Below are 13,227 nucleotides of genomic sequence, written 5' to 3' on the forward strand. Positions count from 1 at the left end.
CACACAGTTGTTTCTTTTCAGCCCTACAATCAGGAAAGGGGGATGGTGGGAGCTTTGTATCCAGTGAAGAGTTTGGCTTATCAAGCTTATTTTCCCCTCTGTTTTTCCAAAGGCAAAACGAGTGGATGAAAATAAATCCAGCCTGGGAGCTGTGAAATTGCAGGAGTCGGCCTCTGCCACACAGATGAAACGAACTGGAGCCATCAAACCTCAGGCAGTGAAAGTTGAGGAGAGCAAGGCCTAAGGGGGGCTGTTCACGCCTGCCAGGCCCACTCACATGCAGCACCGCCGCTGTCCTTACGCAGCTGGATGCTTGGAGATCTCGCCAGATCCATCATCCAACAAGTTGACTTGGACTTGACTCAAGTGACATCTCCAGATTTCCCTCCCTTCTCCACCTTCCTTCCCCTTTCAATTATGGATATGACATTGACCTGCCTGCTTTCATAACAAAACAGGCAAATGATCCCTTCAGCCCTGCCCTCCACCCTTCATCCCCTACCATGACTGTTGAGTGGCTCAAAGGGTTTGTGCAGTGCAGGTTCACCTCCCAGTCCCCCCTTTCACTCTGCCCCCTGCTGTCATACAGCTCATTAAGCAACAGCAGCCTTCTCTTCACCAATCTGTCTCCCAGAAGAGTGATCTCCAGGCACAGGAGTATGGTAGTAGCAGGGGCATTGTAGTTTGAGGCTATTCATTTTAAAAGGCAGCTGAGGTTTTTAACGAAGGAAAAAACAAACAAACAAACAAAAAAAAAAAACAACAAAAAAAAAAACACCCAAGCTATATCTATATATAGCAAAACGTTTATATGTTCTTTCTGCTCCTTCCCATCCATCACTTTTAACCAAAATAGTTTCCTTTGACCTCTTTCTTTCATTTTATATGTTGCAATGCTACCTTAAGAACTGACTCTAAAACCATTGTTTTCCTCACTTGTTTTCCATGAGTTTATTTGCAAAACAAATAACAAAAAAAGAAATGGAGAACTCTTAAACTTTTGGTAATATGGCATTTTTGATTCTCACTGAAAGTGAATTTGTAACTAAGGCATAAGACAGATTGGTGTATTGACTGCATCCTGACTCCTGTTCTGGTTACTGTAGGAAGTTTGTTGCTCAGAGAAACAGGATGACATTTTCAGTCCATCTGAGAGACTGCCTCCCAAAACAGCCAGGGATAAATCATTTATTTGCTGACTCACTGGTGTGTTCCAGACTTCTCCTCTTGCATGAATGAGAAGAGCTGCCCCTTGAGGTTCCTCCGGCAGCTCCTTATAGATGTTATCAGTCTTGGTGTTGTGTAGGCCAATTCTCTCCCTCATTCTTGCCCCTCTGGGCTAATTTATGTGTGCACTTGCTTTATTTTCTGAAGTTCCTTTCTGGGCTTTGCTACTCCCTAAGAGGCCTCTGGTCCTTCTGTATTCTCCTGTCTTCTGTACAGAGCTTATCACTAAAAAAAACACAAAACAAAAAAACAATGGAAGTTGTTGATCTGCATAGCAGTAATGGTGCACAATTTTTTTTCATTTTTAGCAAAATGTATGGTCTGCAGGGCAGTTTTAAGTCTTTTTCGTCCCTCAGCAAAGCAGACCTAGGTTACTCCTGAATCATATGGAACCTAGACTCTACAGCAGGTGTCTTAAAGATCATCACTATTTTCTCTGGAAAATGGACCATGTCTTAAGTCAGTTGAACTGCCTCCAGTCGAATGTCTATGTGAGCTTGAGCTATGTTCTTTCTCAAGGCAACAACAAAACAAATTGTGATTTTTGTCACAGATTGGGGGAGGAAGTTTAAATTTTTCCCATATTGTTCTGATGATCATCCAGCTATCTGCTGATAGGAATGATTATGGTCTGGTTATCTATCTGCTGGTGGTTCCAAAGAAAAGTTTTGTATGAAGAGAGCACTGTAAAAGGGACAATTAGGTGGTGTTATAACTCTTAACCCTCCAAGGTTTTATAGAGATGCATTTAAATTTATAAACTAGATGTATAATTTTGGATGTTTTACAGTAGCCACAATTCTTGAAGCTATTTCCTCACATAAGTAATGGCATCTCCTCTGTCCCTTACAGAATGTGGGAAAACAAGTCCTTACAGAACTCTGCCACATTATTTTCTCAGTTCCTTGTTATTTTGATGATGGTTATAATTTTAGAGTGGAGTGTCAGTATGTCTTATACTCGGTAACATCTGGGATAGAGAAATTTGGTTAAGAATCCTTCATTTTTTTTCCATAGCCTTCACCAACCTGCCTCTCTCAGACCTTACACCAGCTTGACTATTTTTCTCTCTCATTCCCAACAGCCTTATCCCAGGAGCCTGTTCTCCAAGGAATGCTCTTTTGTTGGACCGACTCAGCATTGGCCTGCCCCATGCATATATCATCTACTTTTCCTTCTCTTCCCCCATGCCTTGGAGCTTGTGTGAGCATATGAATAGTCTTCTACCTTTATTACTTCTCCCTCTGCTCCTCCACACCATGATCATTGCTGAGCTGTCCTTATGCTGAGTCTCAGCTCAGACCACACAAATTCAAGTCTACTTGTGTAGTTTAGACTCATTTAAATCTATTCACACCAGATTTAGGTGCACACTACTACTTTTACTTAAAAAAGGGAAAAACATTTACTGTTCCTCTCATTATCCTATTACACATGACAGTTGTAAATGCTGTTACAGAGTTGACTCTGAAAACAGTACATCCCCCGGGCATACAATGCCATCAAAATGGCGTACTTCCTGTTTGAGAAGAGGAAAAAAAACAAGACAACAAGGTCACCATTTCCCCTACCCTTTTCTCTTTTACTCCCCCAAAACACTAGAATTTATTTATATGTATTTGATGTTGTAGGTCTAGGTGAAAAAAAAAAGTAAATGTTTCACTGCTCTATTTATATATAATGTCTGAATTCTTCTGTGCAGGAAAGGCCAAGAAATTGCATGTGAATTTCATTGCGTTCACCACCACTGTGTAACTGTTGAACTGCGGTTTCTTTTCTCCTTTGAGATACAGATTTAAAATCAGACTTTTTAAGGGACAGTAAGAGGTCTTGCTGCTCCTTTGTCCCTTTGTCTGAAGGAAAGCAATTTTTAGTGCAGAAATATTTTAAGGTGCAATATCCCTGTTGTGGTTTTAGAGCTAAAGCTCCAGGTAGCGTGACTTTCAGCCCTTGCAGTTTAAACTCCTGTTCTCTCAGTGTAGATGCATTCAAGGGGTTCTGTCAGGGTTTTATTAGTTCCCTGGAGGGAACAGAGCAAATTACACATTAAAAACAACAGCAGCAACAAAAAATAAGCTTACAGTTCCTTTTAGGTAATAATGGATTTTAACTTTTCTGCTACTGAAGTGAGGGTTCACAATTAACTCATTGAATCTTTGCTTAAGGATTTTCTTTGGTCTTGGATGCTAGTTGACTTTGCCCTCAGATGTTGATTAAGTGCAATTTGCATGGGGAAGAAGGGAAACTGGGTTCCTCCACAAATGGTCATAGAAAGTGGTATTTTACCATTCTATTATCTACCTGATTAAGCAAAGGTCCAGAGTATATATCTGTGTAATTGTAGTATGTTGTCTATTCAGTGACTCGTTGTCTTATCAGCTACATTAAATCTGGTTTCATTTCTTGTCGGGACTTTTAAAAAAAAAAACTTTTTTTTTTTTTAAAGTTTGGCATTAAACTCTGGCTTTAGATTTCATCTTGGGGAAAAACACAAAGGATAAAATTAGTATATGCTCAGATATACAGACAGAAGGTGTAGTTTCTATTTTCAGAAACTTAAAAGGTCTTTCCTCACAACTATTGCAGAACTACATTTGGGGACATTAGGATATTATTTTAAAATCTGGATATCAATTATACCCAGTTATGTGTTGGCCTTTCTACACTCCTAGATCTGCCTTCTAGATCTTTACTGCAAATCTTAAAAGACTCTTGCTATTACTGTGGGACTGTATGAGGCAGTGTGTTTTATGTGTGTTTGTACACTTGATTGTCATGTAAATTACATCTGAATGCACTGTCATCTTGTGGCAAATTTTCCCAGGCAACACAGTAGGTCCCCATGACCCAGCTACTTTTGTTTGCAGCTTCTTTCCTCAGTAAGCAGGGGAGCTGGGGCATGTTTGCTTCCCATTCCATACATCTCTCTCCCCCCCCCCCCCTTCCCTCTTTTCCCTCCTATTTTGCTTATCATAGGATAAGCTCAGAGACAATGCTCTGTAATTTACATATGAAAGCCAGTGGCACTGAAATTTTCTTTTGTTACATTTCTGATGGAATGGGAAACACAAATGTCAGGAAAATGAGCCTTCTCTCATTGGTGTGACCCAAGCACAAGTGGATTAGTTTAGGATTGTAATAACTCCTATCTGGTGGTCACCCAGCCAGCTGTTCCTCCTCTTACTGCCAGCAAATACTGCTGCAGCGATTTCTCTGACTTATCAACATCTAATGGTTGCCTCATTTCCCCTAATTCTCTTACCCACTCTATTATGGTGGTCCTGGAAATGGTAGTAGTGGCTTACAGCCACATTAGCATGTGGAGGCACCTCTTAGTGTAAATGCGTTTAGGCTCTGTGGATGACATTGTTTTTAATTGGGGATATTGTACTCCTTAAAGCTTTTAAACATGCCCTGTATAGTAAAAGATTTTGTTTGGATTTTTCTTTTTGTTTTTGTTTTTGTTTTTTTGGCCTTTCCTCTTTTTGTCTTTTCATGTAGACCAGATATTTGAAAGGGCAGACGATGGATAAAAGTGTAATGTGCAACCTGTTTATATATTATTTTTTGGAAACTATTTTAACTTGGATGGGAAACTAGAATCACGAAATCACCAGGCCAGTTGGTGGCACACTCTTGCCCTTTCCCTCCGTTTCAGTACCTATTGTTTCTCCTTTCAAATATGTGATTGTATTAGCTCTTTCCATATGAAAGAATTCTCCTTATTTAAATAAAAAAAAATTAAAAATAAAGCATATGTGCTTTCTCAAATTTTGTGTAATTTGTTTTGGTACTTTTGCTTGGTGAGACAGATTGACTTGTGTATCTCTTGGTTAGCTGATTCAGAAATTTACTTAAAATGCCAAAAGAAAATCATGCATAATTTTTTGGCCAGCTTTTACTTTTAAGTACAATAAAAAGGAAGGATTCATAGCGCACATCGGGGGAGTGACAGACCATGAAATTCTCCCCATTTGGAAAAAAGCACCATCGCAGACAACAAATTCCTTATGTCATAAGTATCCCTAAGTTTCACACAGCCTTCTGAATTCACTCTGCGTTGGTGGCGATGTAAAAACACCAGGGTTTTTGATAAAGTTTCTCATTTAGGTTTGTCTTACATGGTCCCTGAACCTGACGCTAGAGCAGATAAGAAGGCAACACATAATCTCTCCCCATTCCGTTAAGAACTGCAGTTGTCCCTTGGTCTTCTTCCCTGACCACCTACCGTACCTGGCCAAACTGTAGGTCAAAGATCCCCGGACAGTAAGGAGGGGGGTGAGAATAAGACCTCGGCCGAGGACCACGGCGGCGCTGCTCACTGAGTGCACGCTGCCGTAGATCGTTAGTGGGCCCGAAGCTCGGCTTACAAGGAGGGGGGCAAAAACGGGCGGGTGTCCCGGGCCCGTCCTGTACAGCTGCCTTAAGAAATGATGGACGGATGGAATACAGGCCCAGGAAGGGCAGGCCCGAGCCAAGCTGGTCCAAACTGTTGCTTTCTCCGTGGGCGTGGGCAGTTTACTTTCCGTCCGGGGATGGGGTGGAGGGGGCGGTGCTCGTGAATAAATAGTCTTCCTGATTAGGAGGAGGTGCATTTATCTCTTGTGCGCATGCGCGACGGACGCCATCCCCTCCTTGCAAGCGTGCTCTCTGGCCGAATAGGCGCGGAGCGCCGCGCACATGTGATGATCTGTCGCGTCGCTGCCGTTGGGCCGCATCGCAGGCGCGGCTAATCGAGCCTGGTGCCGGGGTCTGTCGGATCGATCGCTGAGCTTCGGCAGGGGAGCGAGCGAGCGAGCGTGCAGCCGCGGGAGGCGGCATTTTAAATGTCCTCCCGGAAGGATTTAAAGCTGGCCCGGCTCTCGGCGTTCCTGGCCGCCTCGGGCGAGGGCCGCAGAATCTCGGGCGGCAGAGACCGCCGCGCCCGGACTCCCTTGCTGACCAGGAAGGGAAACTGAGGCCCGGGGGAAAGCGAGCAGAGCAGATGGGAGCGGCGGCGGCGGCGGGAGCTCCTCTGTGGCGAATCGGGCTCCGCCGTTCAGCGGCTGGTGGCCCCTCCGGGCCGGCCCCCTGCCTCGCCCGAGCCCCAGCTTCCGCATCCGTCGGCGCCGGGCCTGCGGCTTTTTTGTTGCAGGGAATTCCCGGGGAGGACGCCCGTTGCACCCGCGCAGGTTGGGCCCTTCTCTGCAGCTGGCGGCGTTGGAGCGGGGAGGGGCTCCGCGGCCGGGAGCTGCGGGGTCTCCCTCCGCACGGTCTCCCTCCGCACGGTCTCCCTCCGCACGGTCTCCCTCCGCACGGTCTCCCTCCGCACGGTCTCCCTCCGCACGGTCTCCCTCCGCACGGTCTCCCTCCGCACGGATTTCAGGGGGTTGGTGACCGTGGGTCGGGGGAAACCCCGATTCCTTATTTTCGCGGGCTTTAGCTGGAACCTGGCGTTTCTTTCCGCTTATCCAGGTCTCCCTAAGGAACAACACGCCCTAAAGCATTAGTAGGGCTTGTGGCAGAGCGCTGGAAACGGCCTTTCACTATCGCTTAGCAGCCCCCGCTTTAGAGCATTTCGAAGCCCTGAGAGATTGAGTGGCCTGCCCGAGAGCGCTCGGCTTTTAGAGGCCAGCCCTCTCCGATATCCCTCGTCTGGCCATCGCCCGTAAAACGGGCGTAACTGCCCCACACCTTCCTCAGCTGCTGCTGTTGAGGATCAGCTGTCGTGATTCAGCCTAAAGTCTCGTTCCTCCACATCCCTCTCACTGGTCACCCTGGCCAGGCTGACAAAGCACAAGCCCCAATGATTCCGAACCGGGAAACCTCCGTTCCTGAGGCACCGGCGGAGGAGCGCTTTTGCCAGCAGACGTCATCCCAGGAGAAGGCTGGCTATGGGAACTGACACTCTCATCTCCCAAAATAAGAACGGTGATCTGCAGCCTGTCCTAAGGCGGTCATGCGTCCTTGTAAAAGTGAAGCATAAACAGCATTATTGGGGGCAGTCAGAATGAGAAGCCCAGACTTTGCAATGCCCTTCTGTGACGGTCTTTCTTCTCATCTGACTGGCCTTCCCCTACCTCCTGACTTCATGTGTGAGAGAAGTCCCTACTATGCACACTCCCTCCAATAACTTTAATGTGATGCCTCCTCTGGATCAGCCATTGTGCCAAGTCCCGTTAGATGGATGGCAGAGCAGCTCTGTCTTAAAGGAACTTACATTCTCAGCACGTGCCCCTCATTAGCTCAGATGATTCTCATTCATCCTTGGCCCTTGAGAGGTAAAGGGACCCAGGTTGCTAGAATGGCAGAATTTGAATTCAAATCCTGAATCCGCTGAGAGAGATCCAGAACATCTTTATCCATCGCAACTCCTGTGATCCTACCATTGAAGCGTATAGAATTTTAGAACTAGAAAGAAACTTAGAGACCATCTAGTTGAACCTCCTTTTATTTTATAGATGGGAAACCTTGGTAGAGAAAGGGAGGAAAGCCTCCTTATTTTATAGATGAGGAATGCGCTAGAGAGAGGAACTTGCCCAGTTACATGCCTCTAAAAAGCTTATTCATTGCATCATCATTAGTGCAGCAGCAGTTCTAATCAGATGGGATACGGTTAAAAAATATTTCCCCCAGGCTTTGGTGATCGGTTCCTGTTTGATGACTGGTTTGTTTCTTTCCACTTTACAGGGTGATTCGATCTACTTTCCAACAAGATGTTAGTATTTTTGAAACGTCCTGTTCTTGTAACTGCAGAGATCAACTTGAACTTAGTGGCTTTGACGGTGGTGGCTTTATGGAGTCGCTTATGGAGACTCTCCTATCCACGGGCAGTAGTGTAAGCCAACTTCTGCATCTCTCAAATTCCAGAATACTGCCAAAATGAATCGCATTTGTTTCAGGACTTCATTGTGGGGGGAAGGGAGGAGAGCTTTTTAAAAATATTGAAGAGAAGAAATGATTCTCAGCTAGTTTATATCTTTGAGAATGAGAATCAGGACTAATTTGTTTATAAGTGAGTGTAAACTCTAATTAGATTTCAGGCGTAGAACAAGGATATTCGGAACTTGATATATTGAAAAAACATTTTTTAAATTTCTGAGCATTCTGGTTTCTAGCCCATAACTGAATTTGTGAAACTCTGAAGGATATATTTTACCTGCTGCTATCCAATAGGTAGAAGTGGGAAGATTGTTGTTTCTCATAGAGGACCGTGGCATTAGGGAGGGAATACCATGACACACAAGTAAATTGGATTTTAGTAGGGAGGGCTGGGCAAGGTCACCTGCCTCACTTTCCCCTCCAGAGCCATCTGGGTCCAGTAGCCAGATATAGATCAAGATGGCTGGAGCTAGCCATGGATGCAGGGGGAGACCTTGGACTTTTTAAGCTAAGGTTCCAGTTTGTCTGAGGCCACAACCTGTTCAGGGATTTAAGTCGAGGTAGCAATTGATCCTAAGAGGAGAGGAAGGAGAAGAAGAGAGGAAGGGAAGGAGGGGCACAGAGAAAGGAGAAGGTAGAGAGATTGAGCATATGTTTGACAGAACTATCAGAAAATAGTGGAGAATGGGATTAATAGAACATACAAAAGGTGCTTGGGGAGAAGGGTCACCTAATAACTAGAAAAAAAGGAACAAAGAGTTGTACATAGATGCTCAATAAATGCTTTTTGAATCAATGAAAGAAATATTTTCCTGGGTAAGGCCATTTTCCCTTTTATACTTAAAACTGTCCTGAATTTCTCATATTTTTGTCCTATGTTTACAAGATTTAGCTTGTAGAATGACACAGTTGTTGTCTCAGGAATAAACCTGTTGGTTTATTGACCAAAATTGGCCTAGGATCTCTGTTTTAAAATTATTTTGCATAGTGATACAATCACAAGTAGAATAATTCTTCATTATGAGAAACATACCCTATGAATAACTTGATTTTTTTTTTTTAATTGCTTGCAATAAGACAGCAATTTGTAAGTCCTGTTAGATAACAGCAGGTGGTGGATATCCTTCAGAATTTAATATTCTCACTTATGAGCTGGGAACCAAAATATCCAGAGAGAAAGAGCAGTCAGGTAGGTAGAAGAAAGAAGTCTTAAATATCTAGAAAAATCAGAATATCAAGGAGAAGATAATCATCCACAGGATTGAAGGCATCAGTTCAAGAAGGATGAGGATTTAAAAAAGGCCATTAGTTTTGGCAATTAAGAGATGATTGATAACTTTGGGGAGAGTAGTTTCAGTGGAACAATGAGCTTGGAAGTCAAGAACGAAGAGAGTTAAGAGTGAGAAGAGGAAGTGGCAGCACATATTATAAAAAGTCCTTCTTAAGAAATTTAGCCCCAAAAGGCAGCTGACGGTAGGACTCTAGTTGTTGAGGATGGTGCACCTAAGAGATCTGGGAATATCTGTAGGTAACAGAGAAGCAGCGAAGCAGTTAGGGAGGAAGGGAAGGTGAGATTTGGAGGAGATGGGATGGAACGGAGCAGGACCCTGGTGAAGGGGGAGGAACCAGCCAGGGCAAGAAGGGCTCCTTCTTCATGGGAGTGAGAGACAAGGTGAAAGTGGTGGCAGAAGGTAATGTGAGGAGGAAAGAAGGAAATTATCAGAAATGGTCTCAGCTTTTTCCAGTAAAATGGCAGAAGCCATGGGAAGTTGAAGAGGGGGAAAAAGTGAAGAAGCCCCTGTGGAGAGTGGGTGAGTTGATTATAGTGTAGACAAATTGCCTTTATCAATGAGGGCCCAGCTGAAATTATGAAACGTAAATTTGTAGGCCCAATCAAAACCAGCTGGGTGACTTTCTCCACTTTTCTTCAGTCGCACATGTGTAGGAGTGAAGGTAACATAGTAGTGAATCCAAGGAAGGAGGAGAGAAAAACTTGGAGTCAGGTACTGAGCTCAAAGAGAAAGGAAGAGGAATATCCTGGAAGTCCTTAGACAACAGCTACCAGGATTTTGATTGGGTGGAAGATTGGGTTGTATAGACCTTAGTCTTCAATGAATTGCAGTAAAGGGCTACCTGGGAAGGCCATGGGGAACAAGGGATATTCCATTCTTGCACCAGACCCAGAATGTAAAGGGCTTGAAATGCCAAATAGAAGCTCATAGACTATCCTAAATACAACTGGGAGTCATGGAAGCTTTTTAAGCAAGAGAATGTATGGTCAGACTATATTGTAGAAATATCATTTTGATGGTGTTATAGAGAATAAAGACTGGATGCAAGGAAATAAGTTAGGAGGCTATTGCAGTAATCTAGTCAGAAGATGACAGGGGCCTTAACTAGATTAGTTATGATATAAATAAAATGGAATGGATGTAAGAAATGTTGAGGAGATAGAATTAGCAAATCTTTTGCATTGTGCAAATACATTATAGCATTATTAAGTTCACATTTCAGGAGTCTAGTTAGATGTAGTATTATTCTTATTTTTTTCCCCAGCTTTGATGAAGTCTACTATGGGCAATTTGTGTCACTTTACATGAAGCATATCTTCTTTGTGGATGGTAGTGGACCACCACTTGGCCACATGTTGCTTGCTTTTGGAGGTAAGACTTTCTGGGGAGGTAGTTTTAAAATAGCTGTTGACATTGAAACCTAAGAAAAAGTTAAATTTTCTTTCTCAGAATTTTTCTTAGTAGGAAACATTTTACTTTCGGTAAAATAAAATGAGAATCTTTAATTTGAATGATTTAAGCTTAGTTAGAAACTGAGAGCCTGTGGACTTAAGGTTTAAGGGTCAAGGCAGAGTTACAGCTGAGAGATAAGGTTTATATTCTAAAAAAATATTTCAAGGAACTTCTTGGAATCAGTGGAATCTTATAGATTTATGAGGTTTAATATGAGCCTAGATTTATAAGGTAAGTTATGATCTAAAATTTATCTCTAGCCTAGTCCACAAAGTACAAATGTTAAAAACAAAAGCCAATAAAAGATTCTTAGTAGTTTTAAAGGTTTGAACATCTAAATGCTCTGTTAGAAAATATATAGGAAAAGATAAGATTGAGTTTAGTTTTCCTTGTAATTTAGAATGTTCTAGGAAAAAAAAATCCACAAAAGCATAATTTATTCTTGGATTTGGATGATCAGCATATATGATAGGATACATGAGATCATACATTCTTAAAATTTGTGGGGCAGCCAGATGGCAGAGTGCATAGAGCACCAACCCTAGAGTCAGGAGGACCTAGTTCAAATCTGGCTTCAGACACTTAATACTAGCTGTGTTACCCTGGGCAAATCACTTAACCCAAAAAAAAATTTGTCTTGGGGGGGAAAAAATTGCTGATAGCACAAAGTTGGTAAGACCTTGGATAATAGACAATTCAGGTAAAGTAGCTTTGTTATCTGTAAAATGGGAGTAATACTTGAGAAAGTTGTCATGAGTTTCAAATAAAATAATGCATATAAAATCCTTTACAAACTTTAAAAGTATTCTATAAATTTTAGTCACTATTTTAAATAATAACAAATATTTATTGATTAATTGGCTTTATATTTTAGGTTATTTGGGAGGATTTGATGGCAACTTTTTGTGGAACAGAATTGGAGCAGGTAAAGATTATTTTTCATTTTCAATTTATTCTACAAACTGGAAGTAAGTTGTAATAACTTTAAAAACTGGCATGTGGATTTTTTGCTTGGTGAAATGTTTAGTCTGAAGTGTTAAGAGTCCATACAACTTCTTGAAAAAGCTTAAAAAATGATATTTGGCTCTCCAGGCATCTTCCCTTTTCTCATGTATGATCACTCTGATTTGCAAAGGAGATGACACTGATTTGCTACTTTAATCTAAAATCATATAAACTGTTTTTTGGCTATCGTATAAGCTTAGCCATTGTTCCATTTAAAAATATGCCTGCTATATGCTAAGGTCATTTGTGCTACAATCTACATGCTGATGTTTGCTTATCTTTTCTAGAGTATACTAATAATGTGCCAGTGTGGTCTTTGCGCCTGTTGCCAGCGCTAGCAGGGGCCCTTTGTGTCCCGTTAGCTTATCAGATTGTATTAGAACTCCACTATTCCCACTACTCCGCTCTCGGAGCTGCACTTCTGATTCTGATAGGTAAGAATGGTATATTGAGTCATTCTTGATAGAATATCATCACATTTCCAAAGGGAGTTGAGCAGCTTAAACTAGACATACTGGGGCAGGTTTTCATTCGTGTTTGTCTTGTAACACTATCTATTTGTTTCCAAAAGTCCAAAGGATGATTTAACTCCAAAAGCTTCACAAAGACCTAGTGGTTTCATTTTTCAGCTTTTGGAAGTGAGAATTGGGGATTGCTGTACTTTACAGTCAACAGTCAGAGGAATTATAGGAGGCCAAATACATAAGTTGGGTGCCTGAATGTTATATCAGTTTTCCACAATATTTTTTACATCCAGAATGAGGTCTGTGTTCCTCAAAATTTCCTTAAACAGAGTAATAATGAACCAGATACTTTTCATAAAGCCTTTCTTCCTTTTTTATTTTTTAAATGATCTCAAATCTATTCACAAATAAAATATGAAGTTCTGTTGTCTTGTTAAAGTCAGTCTTATTAAGCACCTCAATGTTTGTGCCACTGGGGTAAGTACTGGGGATACAAAGAAGGGCAAAAGACAGTCCCTGCCCTACAGTCTAATGGAGGAGACAACATGGAAACAATGATTTTCAAATAAGATATAGTCAAGAGAGATAGAATTCATTGGTATCAGGAAAAGCTTCTTATAGAAGATAGGATTTGAAGATTGGGGTAACCAGGCCTTGGGGGCAGCCAGTGGAAATGCCCCAAGTAAAGGGATGGAGTGTCTTTTATAAGGAACAGCAAAGTGATTGCTGTCATTGGATCACAGAACATCTGTGAGGTATAAGAAGGTTGGAAAAGTAGGAAGAGTCCAGGTTACGGAAGATTTAGCATGCCAAAAGATTTTGTATTGGGTTTATAGGATGAGGGGTGGGAAGAGAGGGATGTGGTCACACCTGTCCTTTAGGAAGATCACTTTGACTGTTGATTGAGAGTGTGGATGGGAATGGGA

General features: G+C 42.3%; 2 protein-coding genes and 1 long non-coding RNA gene across 14 annotated transcripts in view; 2 read left to right on the forward strand and 1 right to left on the reverse strand.

The window, feature by feature from the left end:
• The window catches only part of PRRC2B (proline rich coiled-coil 2B), a 113,892-nt gene extending 108,898 nt beyond the window's left edge, over positions 1–4,994 (forward strand). For 6 of the 9 annotated variants that reach the window (XM_031954858.1, XM_031954861.1, XM_031954863.1 and 3 more), the window contains one exon: positions 113–4,979. In XM_031954858.1, coding sequence (XP_031810718.1) covers positions 113–244 — 132 coding nt within the window. In that variant the 3' untranslated portion in view covers positions 245–4,979. Of the gene's footprint in view, positions 1–112 lie in introns of all 9 variants that reach the window. The other 3 variants (XM_031954864.1, XM_031954866.1, XM_031954859.1) reach the window with 2 other exon arrangements.
• Positions 1,031–5,764, reverse strand: LOC116421790. Its single transcript, XR_004232325.1, has 2 exons — positions 5,461–5,764; positions 1,031–1,452 (listed from the first exon to the last, which is right to left on the reverse strand). It is a non-coding gene; the product is annotated as an uncharacterized LOC116421790 (long non-coding RNA).
• A 551-nt stretch (positions 5,765–6,315) lies between these two features.
• POMT1 (protein O-mannosyltransferase 1) overlaps positions 6,316–13,227 on the forward strand; it is a 41,939-nt gene continuing 35,027 nt past the window's right edge. The window contains exons 1-5 of one of the 4 annotated variants that reach the window (XM_012553951.3): positions 6,316–6,398; positions 7,897–8,044; positions 10,645–10,751; positions 11,707–11,757; positions 12,125–12,271. In XM_012553951.3, coding sequence (XP_012409405.1) covers positions 7,923–8,044; positions 10,645–10,751; positions 11,707–11,757; positions 12,125–12,271 — 427 coding nt within the window. In that variant the 5' untranslated portion in view covers positions 6,316–6,398; positions 7,897–7,922. Of the gene's footprint in view, positions 6,399–6,532; positions 7,488–7,896; positions 8,045–9,207; positions 10,092–10,644; positions 10,752–11,706; positions 11,758–12,124; positions 12,272–13,227 lie in introns of those variants that run through there. The other 3 variants (XM_031954868.1, XM_003757411.4, XM_031954869.1) reach the window with 3 other exon arrangements.

Source organism: Sarcophilus harrisii, chromosome 2, assembly GCF_902635505.1.
Source record: "Sarcophilus harrisii chromosome 2, mSarHar1.11, whole genome shotgun sequence".
Lineage (NCBI taxonomy): Eukaryota > Metazoa > Chordata > Mammalia > Dasyuromorphia > Dasyuridae > Sarcophilus > Sarcophilus harrisii.